At 41.8% G+C, this 20,847-nt stretch overlaps 1 protein-coding gene and 1 pseudogene across 3 annotated transcripts; both read right to left on the bottom strand.

The window, feature by feature from the left end:
- Positions 1 to 480: 480 nt before the first annotated feature.
- On the bottom strand, positions 481 to 16,522 carry CSRP2 (cysteine and glycine rich protein 2). 2 transcript variants are annotated; one of them, XM_083699528.1, is made up of 6 exons: positions 16,037 to 16,522; positions 7,415 to 7,533; positions 4,621 to 4,789; positions 3,038 to 3,167; positions 2,597 to 2,690; positions 481 to 2,162 (listed from the first exon to the last, which is right to left on the bottom strand). In XM_083699528.1, exons 2-6 carry the CDS (start codon positions 7,524 to 7,526, stop codon positions 2,086 to 2,088), a joined length of 582 nt encoding a protein of 193 aa, XP_083555654.1. In that variant the 5' UTR covers positions 7,527 to 7,533; positions 16,037 to 16,522; the 3' UTR covers positions 481 to 2,085. The 2 variants fall into 2 exon arrangements, with proteins under 2 accessions (XP_083555654.1, XP_083555655.1); XM_083699529.1 differs by having other exon boundaries at positions 7,415 to 7,547; positions 16,053 to 16,184.
- A 3,422-nt stretch (positions 16,523 to 19,944) lies between these two features.
- LOC310825807 (small nuclear ribonucleoprotein F pseudogene) lies at positions 19,945 to 20,466 on the bottom strand (annotated as a pseudogene). Its single transcript has one exon. The product of its transcript is annotated as a small nuclear ribonucleoprotein F pseudogene (transcript).
- Between the last annotated feature and the right edge of the window lie 381 nt (positions 20,467 to 20,847).

The following is a 20,847-nucleotide window of genomic DNA, read 5'->3' as shown; positions in this document are numbered from 1 at the left end:
CTCTACAGGAGGGGTGGGCTAGTTGAATCAAGAACTGGTCCAGGCCCTGCACTGCACCCACCTGATATCACGGGGAGAACAGGTGATTCAAAGTTAAAGCCGTGTCTCTTCTTTTGCACCCCCAGCCTGAACTGAAAGCTGGGGAGGCAAAAGAAGAATTTCTGAGGTGGGTGACAGAGCTGCTTGTTGCTATGAAAGAATAGTAACACTTACTGTGGTGCTTAGATTGGGAACAGCAGATCTCTAGTTTGTCAGGTAGATGCAGTTTCGCCAAAATGACTGGTTAAGTAGTGAAAATAGCTTTAAGTGTTGTTATTGCATAAGCATTTCTTGCTCTTATTGTATATACCCTTGGCCTCGATTTGTTAATTATATGGTTGTAGGAACACAGAGTTAAAGAATAATTAGTACTTTGATTTGGGATCCTTGTTCAGAATTGTGCTGTGAACACAGATGACGTTGAAAGGAGATATGAAGTCATTTCTTTGGCAGCCTAACCATTTATTGTTGAGACATGCATACTTTGTCCTTGCTTCAAAAATTTCAAAATGACCCACATGTACATAAGCATACCAAGCAAACTCGCATGATTAACAAAAGCAAAATAGCATCTTGGCTTGAAATAAAATGTCCATTATCCCAGTTCATACTGCAAAAATAGCAAAGCCCATAGTTCATATATACTTAGATATCTAAAATCTCTGTAGTGAAGTCTACTATGGAGTAGGGATATGGGAACAAGTTACCAAATGAATAAAATCTGACAAAAATGGTTTGTCTATAACACAAGAATAAACTGTTTAACAAGTGAAACTTTAGTTTCCCTACGCTTTCTAGTTACTGTCCTGTCTGCTTCTTCCCCTGCCTCATCCACAATCTTGAAGATACCCTAGTAATTGGTTGGAAGTACTGGTCCCTTTGCAGAAGTCTAAATCACAAATGACATTTTTGTTACTGTGTATATTCCAAAATGTCATAACCCTGGCCAATTATGGATAGAGCAGCAATAGTTGTAGGGCTAACTCTACAAGCAATTCAGAACAACAGTATTCAAAGAGTAATAAGAAGATTTGAGGCTTTCTAGAAGTTACTCCAGACTCTTAATGTTCTAATAACTGCGGTATTTATCATAGACTTGTATCTTATAGTAAACTTGAGTTCATAGAGTTCCCCCTGTGCTCCATCCAACGTCTTCCCAAACGGCATGTGCAGCTGAAATGGGAGTAGGGAAGGGAACTTCCTTGTGAGTCAAGCCATGGTTTCCCCCCCAAATCTCTCTTTAGGATACCATGAATTAGAATAGCCAGAGCAGAGATCTACTGCAGAAGATACCTCAGTTGCATTTTTAGAAGTTGCTGCCTTTCTGACATCAAGGTACCTCACATCTGTTGCCTGTGAAACTACTGAGATGGACAGTTAACATAGTGCTATGATGGCCATTTGCACAAGCCCTGTTCGGGGGTTCATCCCCTATAAAACTGCAAAAGGGGCAGAGCAAGGGATGGGTGGTTGTCAGCTTACTGGCCTTAACTCAGCCATTATCCAATCATTCCCTAGAAGGGAACTTGCTATACTTAGTGGAGTAACACCAGGATTCTAACGAGCGGGTTCCTGTTTTAGAAGTTACTTCTCCAACGTGGAGTAGGCAAGACCAACGAGCATAATTGGGAAGGTTAATGCCTGAGCAGGGCTACTGCAAATCTACAATGACAGACTTGGCTATAATGGATTAACATGCTTTTTACTCCCAGTCTTCCCATTACCTGATAAAGTGCTTGTTTAGGCAGCAAGCAACTCATACCATACTTCAAATGTTGCAGCCAAAGCAATATATAGATGCAGATCTGTAGGCAGTAGAAACAGAACAATTTTCTCCAGGGGGCCTTTCAACACACTAATTTTCTAAGCAAAAGACATTTACTGAACCCAATTGACAGTGCATGTAAAAAGTGTGCTTTTAAGGCTTGAGAAAATGCAATACTTTAAGACAAGCAACGGCATAGGACACTAGTTATCAGTTTCACAGTAATTAGTGGCATTTAAGTTGTAACTATAGAACTATTTCAGTGCAATGGCACTAACGAATCATTGAGCGTGAACCAGAGCACCAGCTCCCTGCCCATAGCCAAATCCTTTGGGGCCAAAGTTCTTCGCATAACAACCTGCAAGGATAAATAGTAGACTATCAGTTCAATTCTAGCAGTTGTTTTGGTGAAATAATAAAATCGGGTACTCAAGCAGATTTACAGAACATTTTTTAAAATGATTTCTATTGTTTTCCAGGGCAAAACTATTCCTTATACCTAAAGAGCTGTCACTTCTGAAAGAAGGAAACTGCTATAGAAATCCTTTTGGCTGGTGTAAAATAGTTGTCCCTACACCATCCACAGCAATGATTTAAGATTACTTCCTTAGTTGAAAACCTGATACCTTCATTATTCTCCAGCTATCACTTAAATTGAGAAAATATTTATCCACTTAAAGAACAGTTGCAGAATAGATTCTTTTGACCTGTTGACCACCCCTTCCTGGAATCAAACCATACGAGACTTCACCGGAACAAGCAATTTTAATGTCCTTTGCCTTAACCTCTTACCTTTGCAATAGATTTCACCGTCCTTCTCTGTCAGAGTTGTTGATTCAAGACTTTTCCCACACTTGGCACAGCGAAAGCAGTTTTTGTGCCAAGGCTAGATAGAAAGAGAGCACATTTATTTTAGGCTTCTGTATCGCACCATTAAAAAAATTCCAAATCTTTATTTTCAAAAAAAGTTGTCTTCTTAGAGTTATCTTGCTATTCATATGAGCTTGATCTATTAGTAAAAAGCACTTAAGTACAAATGTTTGAGAAACTGGATTCAGCTGGCCACTGTCTCAAGACTGCAAATCTCTTCCTCCTCAAAGAGATCTACTTGCTCACCTCTTGTAAGAGAGCAAGCTACCCCACTCTTAACAAGCAAAGTTTTATCTACAATTAATGAATCTGAAAAATGTCAGTGTTGCTTGGCAAGGTCTCTGCAACAATATGCCACCTTACCTTTCCAGCTCCTATTACTTTCTCTGCTGCATACACAGAATCACCACACCTGGAACATTTCTCTGCTCCTCCAAATTTTTGGGCAAACTTTGAAGTATTTGGACTGGTTGTAGGTCGGTGAGAAGGTGCACTAAAATAAAGTAAAGGTGCCCTAGTGTGAATATCCAATTTCAGTGGAATCCATTATTTATTATTATTAAATTTGTGTCCTGCCCTTCACCCATAGATCAAAGGATGGTTCACAACATAAAAATACAAAATAAAAACACAAAATACATAATAAAAACAACAGGGGGGAAACACCACAAACCAATAACCTGGTTTAGATGCACACTAGCCCATAATTATACTTCTCTATGCTGATTCACTGAACTCTCACAATGCTGTTGTAATGATTTCCCCTCAATTCACACCTGTAATATGAAAGGTTTTTAAAGACAGCCATGTTCGCAAATTATCCCTTAGTTTGAACAATGGCTAGGTTTACAAATATGCACTGCTTAAAATGTACTTATTTAAGACTGCCCCACATCAGGATTTTTGCTCTAAAGTTTACTGGAATTTATAAAAACAACTTTTATCAAAAGCCCACATCTATACAGCCTCATTTGTGTCTGAAGTTCTGGCTATGATAAAGACTGCCACAGTATTCCCTGTATTCTTTAAAATGCAGCCGTTCTACAGATCTGAGTTTCTTTTTGCCTTGTGGCTTGTTTGTCTTTAAAACAAATCCCCTGTCATTTGGGGAGGTGCCCTCACCAGCCAAGTATTCTTATCCATTTAGAGGGCCCTGAAAATCCTACTACAATCAATGAGGTTATGGTGGACTACATCGTGGCTTTTCATTTTACAGTGAAGGTGCTCTATAGCCTTGAGAATTATAAATTCATCTGAGGCATAATATCAAGGCTTTGAAGCCTTCATCTGAACAGAAGGAACTGCTCAGCATCCAACATGTTGAGACTGTTCAAATGAAATACCAAGCCTTGCTCACAATTACTACCCGCCCCCAATGCTCCTGGCTTACTGGAAGCCACAACTGCTGCTGCTGCACAAGCCAATGTGCACTGGTTTTGATTCAAGAGGAAGCAACTGAAGCTGAGTGCATAAAGAGAGGAGGAAGTGCACGCAAGCACAATTCTCATTGTGCCCAAACCATGGTTTGGTGTCACATGTGAATTAGGCATTGGTTTACCCCATTATATATATATTAGGCTGGATATTCATGAGATTCTAAAGTAACATAACATGATTTAAGAGGTGGACCCTTAATTAGAAAACACTTGCCAACAGAGCCTAGCTGTGTCACTTCCATAATAAACAGCTTTCTGAGAAAACTGAATCACTATTACACACAGAGAGCAAACCAGGGTTGACTCATTTCCAGAGATGTTTGTTCCCTGGACAGCTGCTAATAATGAAGGCTTAGTTATATAATCAGAGTGAACTTTACCATTCCACCATTGCTTAGGGACAATACACAATACAGACATGACAAAAGCATGGCTGCAGGCTGTTTCATGTAGGGTCACACTGCCAGCTGCAGTTACAAGTAGCTCAAGTAGAATGCAAGTTATATTTACTTGTCATGCTTGATGCCCAGCCTCTCTCCTCTGTCCATATTAAGAGTGCCTGCTCCTTGGCCATAGCCATAGCCTTTTGGGCCATACTTCTTTCCATAGCATGATTTGCAGTAGACCTCTTCGTCATGGATGGCTACTGTTGTGCTGTCTAAGTTTTTCCGGCAGACCACTGGAAAAGAAAGAAAGAAAGAATTTGCTTCTTCAAAAACGGATGCCTATTTATTAACAGAAAGGAACATTAAGTGCCAGGGGGGGAAAGTGCCTCTGGTAGTTCTTAAAACTTAGCGGACTACTGGAAAATGAAAAGAGGGGAATGTTTTTGAATTGCTGGATTATATTTTGCTCTGCTGAGGGACTTGTCCCTCCTTCCTATTCTTAATTGTGACATTTACAGAATGGAAGCTTGATGCAGTTTAATTAACAAGGCTGCTAAAGAAGCCAGGAACTGAGGTCAGCAATTTTCCCTCCTGCTTTTTTAAAACCACACAACATGTTTAATTATGCAACAGTTCCCATTTTTACTTTACAAAGTATCCATAACTAGAGGCACTAAAAAAAATAATTAGTGCACCTTCTACGGGTACTCCATTTGAGACTTACTGGGAATACTGACCCAACTTAAATCCATGTCCTGAAATACCATTAGTAACCTATTTCTGCTTTTACAGTTTTAAGTTGCTTGGTCTGTTTCCTGGGAATGAGGCCAGAATTTCTCTGTTAATGAGAAAATATGGGCAGTTCTATATGAGCACTCAGCACAACAGTCCATGTGCTCTCCACCATTCACATTCAAGAAGTTTACTTCAGGGCAACATGCTTTAGTTAACACCACTACGACTTCAAAATTGAGTATTATTTTTGCATATCACCAGAAACAGGTGGTTCAGAACTCACCTAGTAAGAAATATATATATATTGATCCATAAGACTGCAAGAGCTTTTGCATTTAATGGTCTGTATCAGGAGAAAATGTGACGTAACAATAGGTGCACAAATGCATCTCCACTCTATAATTTTTTGCACACTGCAGCCACAGGGGAGTGGCAGTCAAGATCACAACACAGAGGCTTGACACCAGCACTAGCCATTCCTCACACCCAATGAAAATACAGTACCCACCTTTTAACTAGCATTGTAAAGGTTACGAAGATAGAAATGCATTTATGCTCATGTCTCATCACTATTCCACATCAAATGCGAGTCAAGCTACACTGCAGAACTAGATTCTATTGGGTGCATTTTTGCTTCCTTTTGAAGCAGAGCAGTGCCACACTTTGGGTTTTGACTCCTGTAGTCGAATTGTGTAGTGTACAATGTGTTCCATTATTATCTCACAAGACACTGTTTAGTTTCATGAAAAATGTTGTCATGCCTTCTGACTAGGAGGGCTCTCGCCTTTAATCCCAGATTTGTAGAGGCCAAATGAGATAACCAATTCCTTCACAGCTGAGTTCTTTATGCATCCTCAGAAACTTATTCCTTCCTATTTTCCATGTCTAAGCCTAAACAGGAATAAGCAATCCTGAACCTAAACTGCAAATAGTTTGAGCTTATTCTGTTACCTTCCCAGCCTTGCTGCTTAGCTCATTGACTTTCTTGCTACCATGAGGTTTGACAGCTGTTATCAACTGCCCTGCTTTTCCTGAAGTGCAGCTACTGAAAATTCCAGGCCTGCCTCCCCCACCCAAATTGCTTGTTGCTCTTACTAATTTCATGACATGAGCTTGGGTAAACTACAATCCACATTTAATGTCACAACAATATTGCTCTTTGTGGCAGCTGCATCACAAAGCAGTTATTTGATGCAATCCTTTGCTTAGTATCTAATGAACATGCTTTTTAGTACAAAAATGCAATTCTTCAATAAGCTGTTGGCCTGAAACATAATCGCATAGACTCTGCTCATTTAAGACAATCAACAGCCTCCTGTGCCAAAGCCCAACAGAATTTTGGCTCCACTGTGCTGAAATAGAAAATCAACCAGATCATTCAATTAACTTATTTGGTATGGATGAGGAAGAGAGCCAACTAATGAATTCTCACAAAATGATCTTTAAAATGTAAACTGCTGGAACAACTTACAGTGTGAAACAGGCATTTTTATGGATTAAACTTGGTATTTTGTTAACATGCTTAATCTTAGAATATAAATTCAGCTCAGAGCCAACTGAAATGGTGGCTTTGATTTGAAGTGACCAACGTGTAGCAAAGTAAAAACCTAAACCAGGCATGGGGAACTTGTGGCCCTCCAGATGTTCTGAGACTACAACTCCATTGACCATGCTTGCTGAGGCCAATAGAAGTTGCAGCCCCCACACATCTGGAGGACCATAACCTGCCGACCACTGACCTAAGCCTTTCATTTGTAAAGATGGTGATATGGCTCAGTCTTGAATCCCGCTAATTCCAGTCCTTTTAATACTCTCAGTACTAGACAGAGCTGGTCCACTTCTCTTCCAAAGAACAGCTAGAGCCGCTTCTTATTGTTCATGTGCTCAGTTATATGAGACATGCAAGTAGGTCCACTTCCTGTGGTGGTCATGGAGTGTCTGAAAATGCTCTCCTGACAAAGACTACTGCATTCCTCTGCTGAAGATACAGTCCTCTAGAGTCATCCTGAGAAGAAAGGAACTCAAGATTGCTCAAGGCAGCATAGATAGTGCTTGGTATTTTACACTCTTTGTTCCTTGAGGCCATAAGCTGTCTGTCTTTGGAGCTGAATAGCAAAAATTATGGTCCTGCTGCTCACTACTTGCACTGCCCATTCACTGTTTCAACTGAAAAGAGTACTTACTACAAAGAAAGCAGCATCTGTGGAAGCTTCTCCCATCACATTGTACTTCTTCTGCATGGTACACTGTTCTGCCACAGGCCCCACACTTGTTGCCACCTCCCCAGTTTGGCATTTTGAGTCTGCAAAAGAGATGCTAGCAATTAGCAACAAGGTAAAGGTTGTGTTTCCACAGCAGGAGCTTTGCTAACATTTGTAGAAAATAACAATAACTTTTCTAGAACAATCTTAATTTTCCCCTCCAACTTCCACTCCCATCAGTTTTCGTTTTAGGTTTTATTAAGGATTTTTGTGTGTGTTACAAAACAAAGGAACAGGGAAGGGTACGTCTATCGTCTCCATTTTCAATTCCTAAGAGTCTTTTTCACAATTCGTTTACATTTAGTGAGAGACACTTTTGTCATAGATATCTTGCTGCTGGGGGGAAGGCGGGAGAGAGAGTTGGGAGTTACAGCCTGGAGTAACTACAGGCTGAGGTAAGTTTTCATACATTTCTCAAACAGTAAAGCCTTCATACTAGGTTTAAGGGAACAAATCACTTGTCATGCATAGATTTCTTACAACATCGTAAGAGCATTCCATAGATACTCCGTGTAAGAGAATGATTATAGCAATGTGATGAAAGCAGAGTTGGGAGTATCCACTGGAGTGCAGCAATTGTTCCAGACAACTCCATCATGCTCAGAAAGCAGGGGAGTAACCTCACCCTCATTCACACAACTGGAACCAGAAACAGTATGCCCCAGTGCATGTTCTCTCTCACACACACCTATTTTCCCATCAGCAGAGGAAGTGAACATGTGCAGCACCATACCCCACTGGAGGGGTGCAAGGGACCATAGCAAATGGCTCATTCTCCTAAATGTCTCTGGTGCTGTCTCCCTAATCCATCATCAGTAAACTCTCCACAACTCCCCTCTTCCATAGAAGAGAGAAGGATTCAAGCTGGAACCATGAGCAGATCCTGAGCAGGCTCAAAAGAAAATATATTTTGGGGTGGAAAGGTGCAAGGAACGTTATTAAACTCTACTGACCAAGGACACAGATTAGTTTTGAGAGAAATGCCTCAAAAACGCAAAGCCAGTTTCTATCCTCCAGTGGGGGTTAGCACACAACAAGAAAGTGTAAAAAGGAAAACAAATATTTTAAAATATTGTAAGCTGCCTGGAGTGGGTATTTGCTTAGAAAGGTGTATCCAAACTTTTAAAATTGGTAAATGGAATATCTCTATGTGGCGAAAAGGTGACCTTTGTTTTCCATTTTAACACACAGCCCAAGAACAAACAAGGAAAAACTAATAAAAGGTGCTTTTAAAAATCTTTTAATATGCCTATTGAAACACAGTTTCTGCTTGCTTAGCGGGGGTGATGTGGGGCAGAGAGAACATCTGTCCCACTGAACATTTGTCTAGTAGGTGAGAGAGACAACTAGAAGAGTCTAAGTCAAGTGAAGTCCACATTGGAAGCAGCAATTGCCCCCAAGATATCCTGGCCTCAAACTATTGATAATCAATTAAGCTAAACTCCCTCTGAGCCACTGATAAGGCAGTCTTGTTTGACTGTCTTCCATAGGCCTTATTTTTGGAATGGAAAGTTTTTCAATTTCACTTACTACAGTCATACCTTGGTTGTAGAGCGGAATCTGTTCTGGAAGTCTATTGAACTTCTGAAAACGTTCAACCACCAAGGCGCAGCTTCTGACTGGCTGCAGGAGCTTCCTGCACTCAATTGGAAGCCACGTAAGCTGCGTCAGACATTCGGGTTCCAAAGAACGTTCTCAAACCAGAGCACTCACCTCCGGGTTTGCGGCATTCGGAAACCAAAATGTTCCAAGTTGCAAGGTGTTTGGGATCCAAGGTATGACTGTACTAGATTTTGAAGCTGATTGTGAGGTCTGTTATAATATCATTTTCTATTACGAATCTTATTTTATTTAATCATGTTAATGACACCATTGTGTCCTTCACAACTTTAACAACTAACTGGTTAAAATTGCCTTTTCTCAAATTAACCTCTCAGTTAGTAAAGCTTCAAGGGGCACAGCATTCCAGTCACCAGAAAATAATGATATCTATCCACACATCCTTATCTAACAGCTCTTTTTGCTGAGTCACCCATCAATAAATAGCCCTTTGGACAAACCAGACAATGTAAGACAGAAGTTCACAGATGAAATAGCAACTGCAACCACTTCTTTTGATGCTGATGCTTCAAGAACACATATTGTGTAGCTGAAATACTGGAGCTCTGCCTTGCAGACAAGGTTGCTCTAACACAGTTCTGTGTGTATGTTGGGTTGGGTCACATTGTGAACCTGGCCCAACTCCTAATGATTTTGGATAAACAGTGAAAAACAACAGCAGCCAACTCCTTTAAGTGTACAAATAAAAGAACCTTTCTATAAATCATTGCTGTTCTATTAGCTTTTTCAGATAGCTTGAACCCAAGTTCAGCTTAGTTGTTATGGAGAGAGTGACCCAGAAAATCTTACAAAGCAAAGCTGCACAGCTAAGTGACCATTGTATAGAGTAAACCATTCTTGGAATGTAGGAAAAGAAGATTAATGATTAATCCAGATCAGGACATTTTAGTGCATTCCCTACCCAGCAATTACAAGTCGTCTTCTGCATGATCCTAGTAGCTCCATTTTAGGTAGCAACATTAATTTTAACTACTTAGCACATCCCTTTAAGAGTCCTCAAGAGTTTAATACTGCTTTTCCAGGATTTGGCATTATATAATGGTCAAGATGAGGTTGAAACAGTTACTTATGACATATACTGTTATTTTGTCATTCTTGGCACCACTGAAATCTAAAATGTCGGGATTCCATTACATTTATCCAAGGGTTTGGCTGCACTACTATGTAGCAGCTGATATCAATCATAGCAAACAGGACCCTAAGACGGATATAAGCTGCATTCCTTTCTCCAGAACTTTGCAGTATAAGATTCCTTCCCACTTTATAGCATCTCCTAAAGAGTAAATCCACTAGGAACTTAATTTTAACTGGGGTTCTATTGTTCCTTTGTTGGCAACCAACCTTAATGTGTCTGTATAAGTTCATTTCCTTCCACTTTAAAGACCACATACTCTAAGGAATTCACCTTGGCACTGGCAACCTCAAGACTGGATTATTGCTATGTGTTCTACGTGGGGCTTCACTTGGACTAAACCTGGAAGCTGCAGCTGGTGCAGAATGCAGCAGCTAGACTGGGGTACCCCATCAACATCACAGATCCTCTGCTGAAGGAGCTGCACTAGCTACCAAAATGCTACCAGGCACAATTCAAGGTCTTGTTTTTACTATTTAGTGCCCTAAACTTGAGACGAGAATATCTAAGGCATCGTCTTGCCCAAGACACTCCCGCCCAGCAACTGTGCTCCTCAGATAGGATACTGCTGAGAATACCATATGTCTGACACAGAGGTTCAATTAGTCTGCACTGGGCTTTTAGCCCCAACTCTCTGGATTCATTTTTCAGCCACAATCAGACAGGCATGTAGCATCATGATATTTAGGCACCTACTGAATACATTTTTTGTTTAGAAAAGCTTTCCTTGAGGTGTCACCCAGTTATTTAGGAAAGATCAATTCTCCATTTTCATGGGGGGGGGGGGGAATTAAGAGTTTGTTGAATTCGTTTTATTGTGCTTCTGTATTTTATTCTGTATTTTACCCTATATTTTGCTTCAATGGTTTTATGCCATAAAGTGGTGTACAGATGTGTACAATAATAGTAACAGTAATGGACAAAGAAATGGCAACTGCCTGGTCTGGCTATTTCTCTTTCCCATAAAAACAATTCTCCATGAGTAGGCTGGCCCTGCTTTTGGTACTCATTCCACAAACAAGTCATCAGAACAAGATTGCACTGGGAAACTTTTGCATTTATATTTGCATGCATATAAGCACATGTGGCAAGTGAGGCATCATTTGATGCACGGACCCAGCCTCTCAGAACTGCACAACTGCCATACGATATGTCTGCGCTAATGTAAATACTCATTTTGGTACAGAAGAGGAAATAATGGCGTTGAACCAATTTTATCAACAGATGTCAGGAGAGTTGACTTTTAATAAGCAGCTGAGGGCACTTGGTCAACATTCATTATTAACACCAATATCTGTACTTGGGCTTTATATTCAAGATGATTGTGCTTAATATACATCCAGATTTGGTTCACTATAGTAATTGTTTCCACTTCTGATGTGCCCTCAGCTAGTAATGGCATGCCCATAACATATTTAAGAACACTGCAGTAAACTTTTACATGATGTGGAGCCAATTGTACTCTGCAGCATAGAGTTCTAAGCTACCATTCTTCGAATCCTTTCCCTAACAATACAGTGCTTTGATACAACTGTCAAGCAGTATTCAATAATGCCACCTACCTCGCTGCCTAGCAGTCTCCCTGCCTGAACTGACAGAACTGGTCTCAGAGGCGATGTTGAGGACTCCCAGACTGCTAGTTTTGAAGGACTTCAACATCCATGCCAAGGTGACTGACTCTAGGGTGGCTGCCATGATGACCATGGGGCTGTCCCAACATGTCATTGGCCACTGCATGTAGCAGGCAACACTCTGGACCTTGTTTTCTCTGCTGGGCAGAAAGAGGGTGCTATTGATATCACAATCCCTCGTCATGGTCACATCACTTCCTGTTGAGATTTAGGCTTCCAGCACCTTTTCCCTTCTGCATAGGCCTAATGGGATGGTCCACCCTTCAGAGGCTGATGGATCCAATGGGTTTCCAGACAGCTCCGGAGAATTTTCTGGCTGCTATGATTTGCACTCCTGTCGGAGTGCTGGCTGATCTCTGGTACATTTGAATGGCTCGGGCTGTTGACATGATCACTCCTGAGCAACTTCTCCTGCTTTGGCTCCTTAGTATACTCCAGAGCTTCATGCAATGAGACAAGCTGGAAGATAGCTTGAACACAGATGGAGGAAAACTCCAGTCGAATGCAATCTAACACTGGTGTGGACTCAACATCAAACCTACTTAGTTGCAGTGAAGGTAGCAAACTATGCCGTCCACCAGAGCTTTTCCAGATAGTATGGGGCCTTTTACAGTCTGGTCCGAAGGAGGTGGTAGAACAGATGGTAGTTCACTGTCACTTGTTTGCAAAGCATTTTAAGGATAAAATCACTTGCATCAGCCTGGACCTTGACTCCAGTGTTACAACAGGTGAATCTCAAGAGGTGTCCACCAGAGCACTGTCTAGTTTGGTTATGTTGGATGAGTTTCAGTAAGGATGGATAAGGTGCTTGGGATCAGTCAGCCTCTTGGCTGATAAAAACTAGTAGGGAGGAGACAGCTGACTAGGCCAAGGAGATTATTAATGCTTCCTGGTGAGACGGGGGGGGGGGGCCTTACCTGCTTGAAGGAGGCAGTGGTAAAAGCAGTCCTCAAAAAACCCTCCCTCAGCTTGGAAAATCTAATTACTAGCCAATTGCCAATCTCCCCTTCTTGCAACGGTTTCCCATTTGTGGAATGCTCTCCCCAGGGAGGCTTGCCTGGTACCTTAGTTACATATTTTTAGGTGCCAGGCAAAAGCATTCTACTTCTCTCTGGTCTTTGGCTAATTAAGCAACCTATGGCTTTTTAAACTGGGCGGGTATTATTTCTGTTTGTCAGTATGTTTTATATTTTTGTGTTTTTGTATTGTAAACCACCCTATGATTCTCGGATGAGGGTTGGCACAGAAAATTAACTAAATAATAATACAAGTCTACAAGAAGGCAGCACTCACGAACCACTTGCAGGAGAGACTTCGGAAACCATCAAGCAGTCCATATTGGAACACAACTTGCTCCATTTGAAAAATCTCTCTCTACAGAAGAGATCTATTGTGGATTACAACTCTAGAACTATTCTGAAATTCCTAGTGAGCAGAAAGTGACTGATAGTGCAGTTGCATTCAGCAGTACATATGATTTGGGAATAAGAAGTCAGCTTTGGCAAAGAGTTTAGTAGGAGATTTTCAGCAAGTTGGCATTTCTCAGGGCTAAACTAGATGCAACCTTACTTGAACAACTGCAATTAACACACATATTTAACAGAAAGATAAGTAGCAGCTGCAAGATCAGGACCAAGATTACAGGATGCATTTTTTTAAAAAAACACACCTCGCTTTATGCTGTCATTCTGAGGAATACCTCCCTGTCCTCATGAAGCTACTATTTTTTTCCGCCAAGGAGGAAGCTTCCATTGCTAATTTCATAAAGTGGAACCAGCATTGCTAGTGGTCATTGAGAGCTTTGTTCTCAATGAATTTGTCTTATGTATTTACCATTTCAATGCCAGTTCTCCCAGTTTGGAGGGGTGTACTATTTGCTGTGCTAGAAAAGAATGACCCTAACTCCTTACAGATTCTAGATCTCAGTAATTCTAGCAGTCCCCACACACCTGATTCTGTTTGTCCATACAATATTGTGGTGCTACTATGTCTGTGTCCAGTTATTTTAATTTGTGGCATCTAATTTTGCATTGTAAACTGCCTTGAGTGTGACAGAAGGCAAGGTAAAAATGCTTAAACAAAACAAAACAAAATATGTAAATATATTAATTGTTAAACTTTAAAAGTGTTAGAGTAACTTTAAGAGTACTAATCCAACAGCAGCCACAGAGCAGGCAATCTAGGCTAGAAAATAATCTACACTGTTCTACAGGATAGTATCCAGGCTGTTAAACAAGTTTGAAGAATCAGGCATGACAGAGCCAAGGAATTATGCAACTACCTTCAAGGGCCAATGGGATTCAGTTTTTCCATTTCCATCCTCCTGACTCTTGCAGTTCATGACAGAACCTGTTCTAGGTGTTGAAGAAATAAAAATCTGTTGCAAAAAATGGGGAGTTCCCCCCCCGTAAGCAATTATGGGGTTATAAACCCAAAAGCCATAACTCTTGCATCTATTATTATCTGTTATAATATTTTGTGCCACCACTCTTCAGTCAAAAAGCAATTTGGAGCTGCTTACAACAATTTCAAACAGAACCCAAAGAAAATGGTTTAAAAGTGTGGAAGAAGGCGTATTGCATGAAGTTTACCAAATCCTTGCAGTGAGGGAGACAGCTATGCATTTTGTCTCTCATAAAAGGGCTTCTTGAAAAGCAGAATACCGTATACTGGCCAAGATTACTACTACAATGGCATATAGGCAATAAACATTTATACATTCTAAATTCTATATATCCAGCCACTGGAATAAAAAGTCTCCAGAGTCACCTACTTTAAATGGATTTTGCAGCAATTCTGTTCTACTTCTTATGTCAACAGCTGCACACTCATTTTTAGAAGACTAAAAACCTGCCACTAGCCTATCTTCAACCTGGCAGTAGCTAATTTTGGGGTCAAGACAATTAACAAGCAGGTGACTTGAACTTGCTGTCAGGGCATGTGACTTGCAACTAAATCCCATTACCTACAGCATTTAGCTTTCCACTAAGGGGTTTATGACACGTAGCTGGTCTTTTCCTAATTAATCCATGCCTATTAAAAGAGCCATTTCACAAACTTGGAAAAACAAACTGCCCAAAGATTGTTCAACAGGATCTATAAATGAAGAAGAATAACTACAACGTAACATGGATATTTACCAAGCAGTAGTTTCTTCCATTATAGATTAGTATGCAGGGCCAACCTGAACAAGCTTTTAAGAACTGCTTTATTAACAGGATAGCAGCCAACTATCCATAGGTAGCTGTATGTCCCCAAGAGACTCTACCCAATGCACGTTACAGTAAAGGGAAACTGTTTCCAGACAAACTGCTCGCTCACATCACGAGACTTAGCAGCATCATTTAGAAACAAGAAGTGCCCTGAGTAGCTTTCCTGCTCTCTCACCAATAAGCCACTTAGTGGCAGTTACTTTACAAATGAGCACAGGGAGCTGGGAAACAGAGCAGCTTCCAGGCAAGAGTTAAACAAATTCCTTTAACCTCATTATCTCATTCCACCCGAAGTTCCCAGTGAAACTTTTCCAAAAGGTGCTCAAGGAGCAGAAGAAAAGGCTGCCATATATAAAATGGGTTCAATTCTGAAACGTTCACCTTTCCAGAAACACTGGGCCCTGCTGGGCGCTATATGCAAAGCTTTGAGAGAAGCGCAGCTTACAGCTGGGTTAACACCCGGCTTCCATCAACTGCGATGGCCGCGCAAAGTGGGGAGAAGTGGCAGGAGAAGGGAGAAGATAAAATTGCCTGTGACTAGGGTTAGGGCCCGTCCATTCCAAGAGAGCCCACGAAAACACGGGAATACCCTGAACCCAACTCGCTTCTCCGAGCATGTGCAGAGATTTATACTCCTTCCTTCCCCCCGCAGAAGAGCAGCAGGAGCTCCACACGCGCGGAGCAACACAGCCGGGCGTCCCAGCTCCAGGGGTCGTGGATATGCCCACCGCCAGGAGATTTCAAGCCGCTTTGGAAGCCCGGTTCCGAAAGAGGTGGCACAAGGTAACCCAGAGGCGCCAGCCCAGCGTGGCCCGCGCCCCCGTTAAAAACCTAGGAAAGCGAAGCGCCCAGCCTGTGCAGAAGGGCGAGACCTTGGAGGACGAACACAGAAGGGGAACAAAATCAAGCCAGCCGCTGAGGAAGCAGCGCCGTCGCCGCCGCGTCTTACCTGGGCGCGCGGCCACCAGCTGCTTCGGAAGCTCTTTCTCCCAGGGCTCCCCACCAACTCCGCCACAAGTGCGACAAGCGCGCGCCCCGCAGAAGCCAGCCGGGTTTCCCTTGCAGCTGTTTATAGCGTCCCACAAGGGGGCGGTGCTGCGACGGAGCGTAGCCGGGCAAGCCCCTTCCCTCTGGGCCGCCCTTTCTCTTTCCGCGGCCCGCGAGGCCCCGCCCTGCGCGCTCCAGCGGCCGACGCCTAGGAGCTCGGCGCGCCCTCGCCCAAAAGGGCTGCCTTCCCTCGCCCGCTCCCGTTTCGCTTTCCCCCGCCCGCGAGCGTTCTGACGGCCCGCAACTGTTCACACGTTCCAGCGGCGCCGCCCATTAGAAATAGGCCTTTGATGTTTTCCCCTTTTACAGTACAGACTTGAAGGGGAGGGCTGAGGAAGCTCGACATGCATTGCTTTCCAAAGCCTTTCCTGACGATCCAGACTTCTCTATATTTAAAAAATGTATTGTGTCTAGTAGTCGGAATTTGTGGTAGGGGATGTTTTCCCTGCTGGACAAGGAAAATAACGCTCTCTTCTCTATTTGAGTGTTGACTGCCCGCTGGAAATAAAGATTTGAATTTGTGGCTCAGCTTGGAATGTCTTTTTTCTTTGGTACGGCTTACAGCCTAAAAAGTAAAATCATTAATACAGACAAAAATGTTCTTCCTTCATCTGACATCCGTCAGGTGTCTCAAAATTATGGAGGTACCCTTCTACTCAAATATCAGAAGACGAGTCAAATGTGTTTCTTGGGGACAAGCAAGTGACACCAGGAGCAATATATTGCCTTCTGAGCCCTGCTTGTGGCCTTCCTGAAGGGACCTGGTTGGCCATTGTGGCAAGCACTGTGCTGTTCTTATTTTTGTATATTTACAATATTTGTACGCTGCCTTAAAACATAACGCTCTCTGAGCGACTTGTGTGACAGTTGAATTGCAAAACAAATGTAACTAGATGAGACCTAGAAAGATGCCTTATGGCTTATGCCAAGACAGACCATTGTCCCGTTGGGCCAGCTTCGCCTACACTGACTGGCAGCAGCTCTCTGACTTCTCTCTTAGTCCTGTGGAGATGCTTGGGATTGAACCTGAGATCTTCTGCAGGCAAAGTGGATTCTCTACTGAGCCGCAATGTTCTTTATGCTTGTGCCCTATAAACGTTTTGGACTATAACTTCCCTCACCCCCTGCCAGCTTGACCACAGTTCAAAATCTGGATGGCACCAGGTTGGAAAAGGTTTCTTTAGAGTCTAGCACCCGTTCTGAAAAGCAAGATTTGGGAGACAGAGAAAAAACCTTACACGCCAGAGGGCTACTGCTGACTGAAGTATATATTCCGGGGCAAGGTGGATGTGGACCAATAACTGGATCCACCAGAAGTGGTGGGCTTTACAAACCCTGTGCTTGGGAAATGCCAGTGTGATGTAGTGGTTAAGAGCGGTGGACTCATAATCTGGGGAACCGGGTTCGCGTCTCCGCTCCTCCACATGCAGCTGCTGGGTGTCCTTGGGCTAGTCACACTTCTCTGGAGTCTCTCAGCCTCACTCACCTCACAGTGTTTGTTGTGGGGGAGGAAGGGAAAGGAGATTGTTAGCCGCTTTGAGACTCCTTCGGGTAGTGATAAAGCTGGATATCAAATCCAAACTCTTCTTCTTCTTCAAGCACAGTGCTTCCAAAGCACCTCACAACCAGCTGGTTGTCAGATGTTTGAGAAGTGCTCTGCAGCACCAAGCACAGTGCTTTCCAAAGTGCCCAACAATCAGCACTTAGGAAGTAGGGTCTGCAAAGACCCTTTCAACCAAGCCAGGCCCTTACCTGCCCCACACCTGATAGCATATGTCAGGTTTAGGGCAGGTAGGTATGGTTTGGTCAAAATGGCCATGCAAGCCAAATGGAGAGGCCCGGTGGGCCAGGGGCTGTTCCCCACCTGTAGTTTAGAGGTTGAATTTCCCTAGTTGTAATATCCAAATTGAGGAGTGCTCATCCCCAGCCGCCCAGAGTGTCTGGGGAGACTCAGCCAGATGGGCAGGGTATAAATAAATTATTATTATTATTATTATTGTTGTTGTTGTTGTTAGAAAAACATAAAGATAAATAGTGTTGTCCTTTCCCCAAGAACAATGTCCTACCATTTTGTGAACATTTTCTTTTTGAAATTTCTATGTAGGCTGGGTCTTTGCACAGCAGCAAATTAATTTAAGAATTAATTGAATAAAAAGAATTAGATCAGGAATGTGACTCCTCCTCCCGTGCCACACACAGTAAGACTAGCTGCCCTGCAGCTAGACTTATCTTCTTCATATACTAAAAAGCCCTAATTCAGTCTGTAGAGGGTGGTGCCAACAGAACTTCTGAGGATCAGTCTTTGTATCAGCTGAGTATTTCTAAACACAAAGCTCTTTTTGTTTTATTTTGTCACACAGGCATAACTTCTGAATAATGCCGCAATAGAAAACTATTATCTTCCGTTGAAGGTAAGTATTTTCATACAAAAATGTAATTGCTCTAAGTGAAGGATTATTATTTATTGGGGGGGGGGAGTTGAATTACAGAGACCAAAGTAATCACATTTATATAAACAATAAATGGATTGGTGTATAAACGGCATATGGATAATAAGGATGAACACTAATATGCTTTTCACTCTAAATTATTTGTGTGTGTGTGTGTGTGTTCTATGCACTTGGGAAGCTGCTGAAGAAGCTGTTTTGTTTCCTATCCGTGATACATTTATGGGACATGTACAAAATTAATGGCAGTATTTGAGTATAAATCTCAAGTCAGGGTAAAATTCACATCACTTGTCCTTCTGTGGAAAGATGAAAATATCCAGAACCCTGGTAAATTTATACCTGCAGCCTCTTTGGTTTCCTACCTAGGAGCAACTGTTGCTGGCCTGCCCACCTCCATTGCAGAATTTTGCAGAATAGACCCATTTTCCTAGGATGATGAGTTGCTGGCCATGTACACACTGTACCTTTAAAGCACATTCCCCACCCCCAAAAAATAATAATTCTGGGCACTGTAATTTACCCTTCACAGAGTTACAATTCCAAGCAACCCTTAACTACAGTGCACATAATCATTTGAGGGAAGTAATGTTTTTTTTTATATATGCTTCTAAAGCTATAGTGAACACACAGCCACTGAAAGTTACCCCAACCATCTAGCAAAGGGAAGAGGAGCAGAATCACTTGCCTTTTTGTGACCACCAGCTTGGTGTGCTCCAGGCACTGTTTGGGGCATCTGCAGCCCTAAGTCAAGTTCCTCAGCTGGTATCACCACAGCTCTAGGCTCAGCGGTCTCCTACTCCTACTCTCAGCTTAAGGCCAAGGCCATGGCAATTAAACATCATAAAAGCCTCTAAATTCTGGGACAGTGCTGTGAAGAACCTCTGTTTTAATTCCACATCTAGGTGACTACAAAAAGGCAATGTCTTAGTGGTAACTAAAGGTCTCTAGCATGGACACAACCTTGTTAAAAACAAGGCAATTATATGTACTGGAGTAATTTCAAATCTGTTATCAGCTCCGGAGTTCTCCAGGTTGTTTTACAAACTTATTTCAATTAATATGGTACTCTTTATATCCTAGCATCCATCACACAGAGTACAGTAAAATGCTAAATGTGACAAAAGAAGACTGGCCAGTAGACTGGGCTAAATAACAGTCTTAAAAGGTGAGTAATTCTGTCGGTAATAAAACTTACATCCTCATGAAGAACAGAGCTGCTTGTTAAATGTATTGAGTACAAAGTTAAAGAAAAAATATTTCAGCAACTTAGGAAGCATGTTTAGAGAGATGAGATTTTTTTTAAAAAAAAAAATTAAAAATTTGCCCGTAGGTTTTTTTGTTTGTTTGTTTTAACTGTCAGAAATAGTATGTTTATTTTTCTTCCATAGTGGTATTTTTTCTTCAATGACAATGTTTATTTTTGGGGCCATAAAAAATGTTACTTGACGAAACATTTAAAAAGCAAGCAAACAAAACCGGACAACTAAATTTCTTAGCACAGTTAAAAAACAAAAACAACAACAATGTTTTCCCAAAAATAGTTATTCTCTCATTTCTCCATCTTCTTCTTTTTCCACACCCCTTATATAAAGGACATTATTGCACCTTATCAGAACTTCACCAAGGTGTCCAGATAATGCACCATCGATATATTCTTCTGTATTTGCAAGCTGCATGTTCGTGTAGCCACTGACGGAGACGAGGTAGCCTTTGTATTCCATCCCCCACTTCAGCTTCACCATCACTGGCTTTCCAGTCAGCCCATTTAGGAAGGGCTTTGGATTGAGAGGCAGACTCATAGCAACCAGACCAACCTAAAGGCAGCTGCAGCAACAAAAAAATTACTGGCAGGCAGCACATGTGCCCGCCAAAGCTCTAAAAAAAAAAAATTGCCCGTAGTTTAAACTCCACTTGAGATGCTAGTAGGTATATGTAAGAAGGTGAGAGCAGCATGCAATTTATATGTAATCCTAAATGGAATTAGAGAAACAATGTGTCGTGCAGACCGCAGGTACAGATGCTATCATGGCACCTGAATGTGATAAGCACAGCAAAATCAGGAGGTTATTAAATTAAAGATCTGAGTACCCTGGATGGAACTCTTTGAATAGCTTAGCCCAACACAAGCTCCCTTGAAGGAACCTGCTCCACAGAATTTCAATATCTCCAGTAATAATTCACAATAGGGAATATAATTTAGGACAAGGTATTTCTCTAAAAAGTTGAGCTTGTTTTATTATATCATTTTAATATTGTGCTATGA

The sequence above is a fragment of the Podarcis gaigeae genome (assembly GCF_964106915.1).
Source record: "Podarcis gaigeae genome assembly, chromosome: 10".
Taxonomy (NCBI): domain Eukaryota; kingdom Metazoa; phylum Chordata; class Lepidosauria; order Squamata; family Lacertidae; genus Podarcis; species Podarcis gaigeae.
The sequence above is the reverse complement of the archived record's forward strand: the minus strand, read 5'-3'. Positions and strand labels throughout refer to the sequence as shown.

Coding starts and splice junctions, on each gene's coding strand:
- CSRP2 (XM_083699528.1), bottom strand. CDS start 7,526: ATGCCAAACTGGGGAGGTGGCAACAAGTGTGGGGCCTGTGGCAGAACA. Junction 3,168..4,620: donor CTGGGCATCAAGCATGACAA/GTAAATATAACT, acceptor ACTTTATTTTAG/TGCACCTTCTCACCGACCTA. Junction 2,691..3,037: donor AAGTAATAGGAGCTGGAAAG/GTAAGGTGGCAT, acceptor CTTTCTATCTAG/CCTTGGCACAAAAACTGCTT.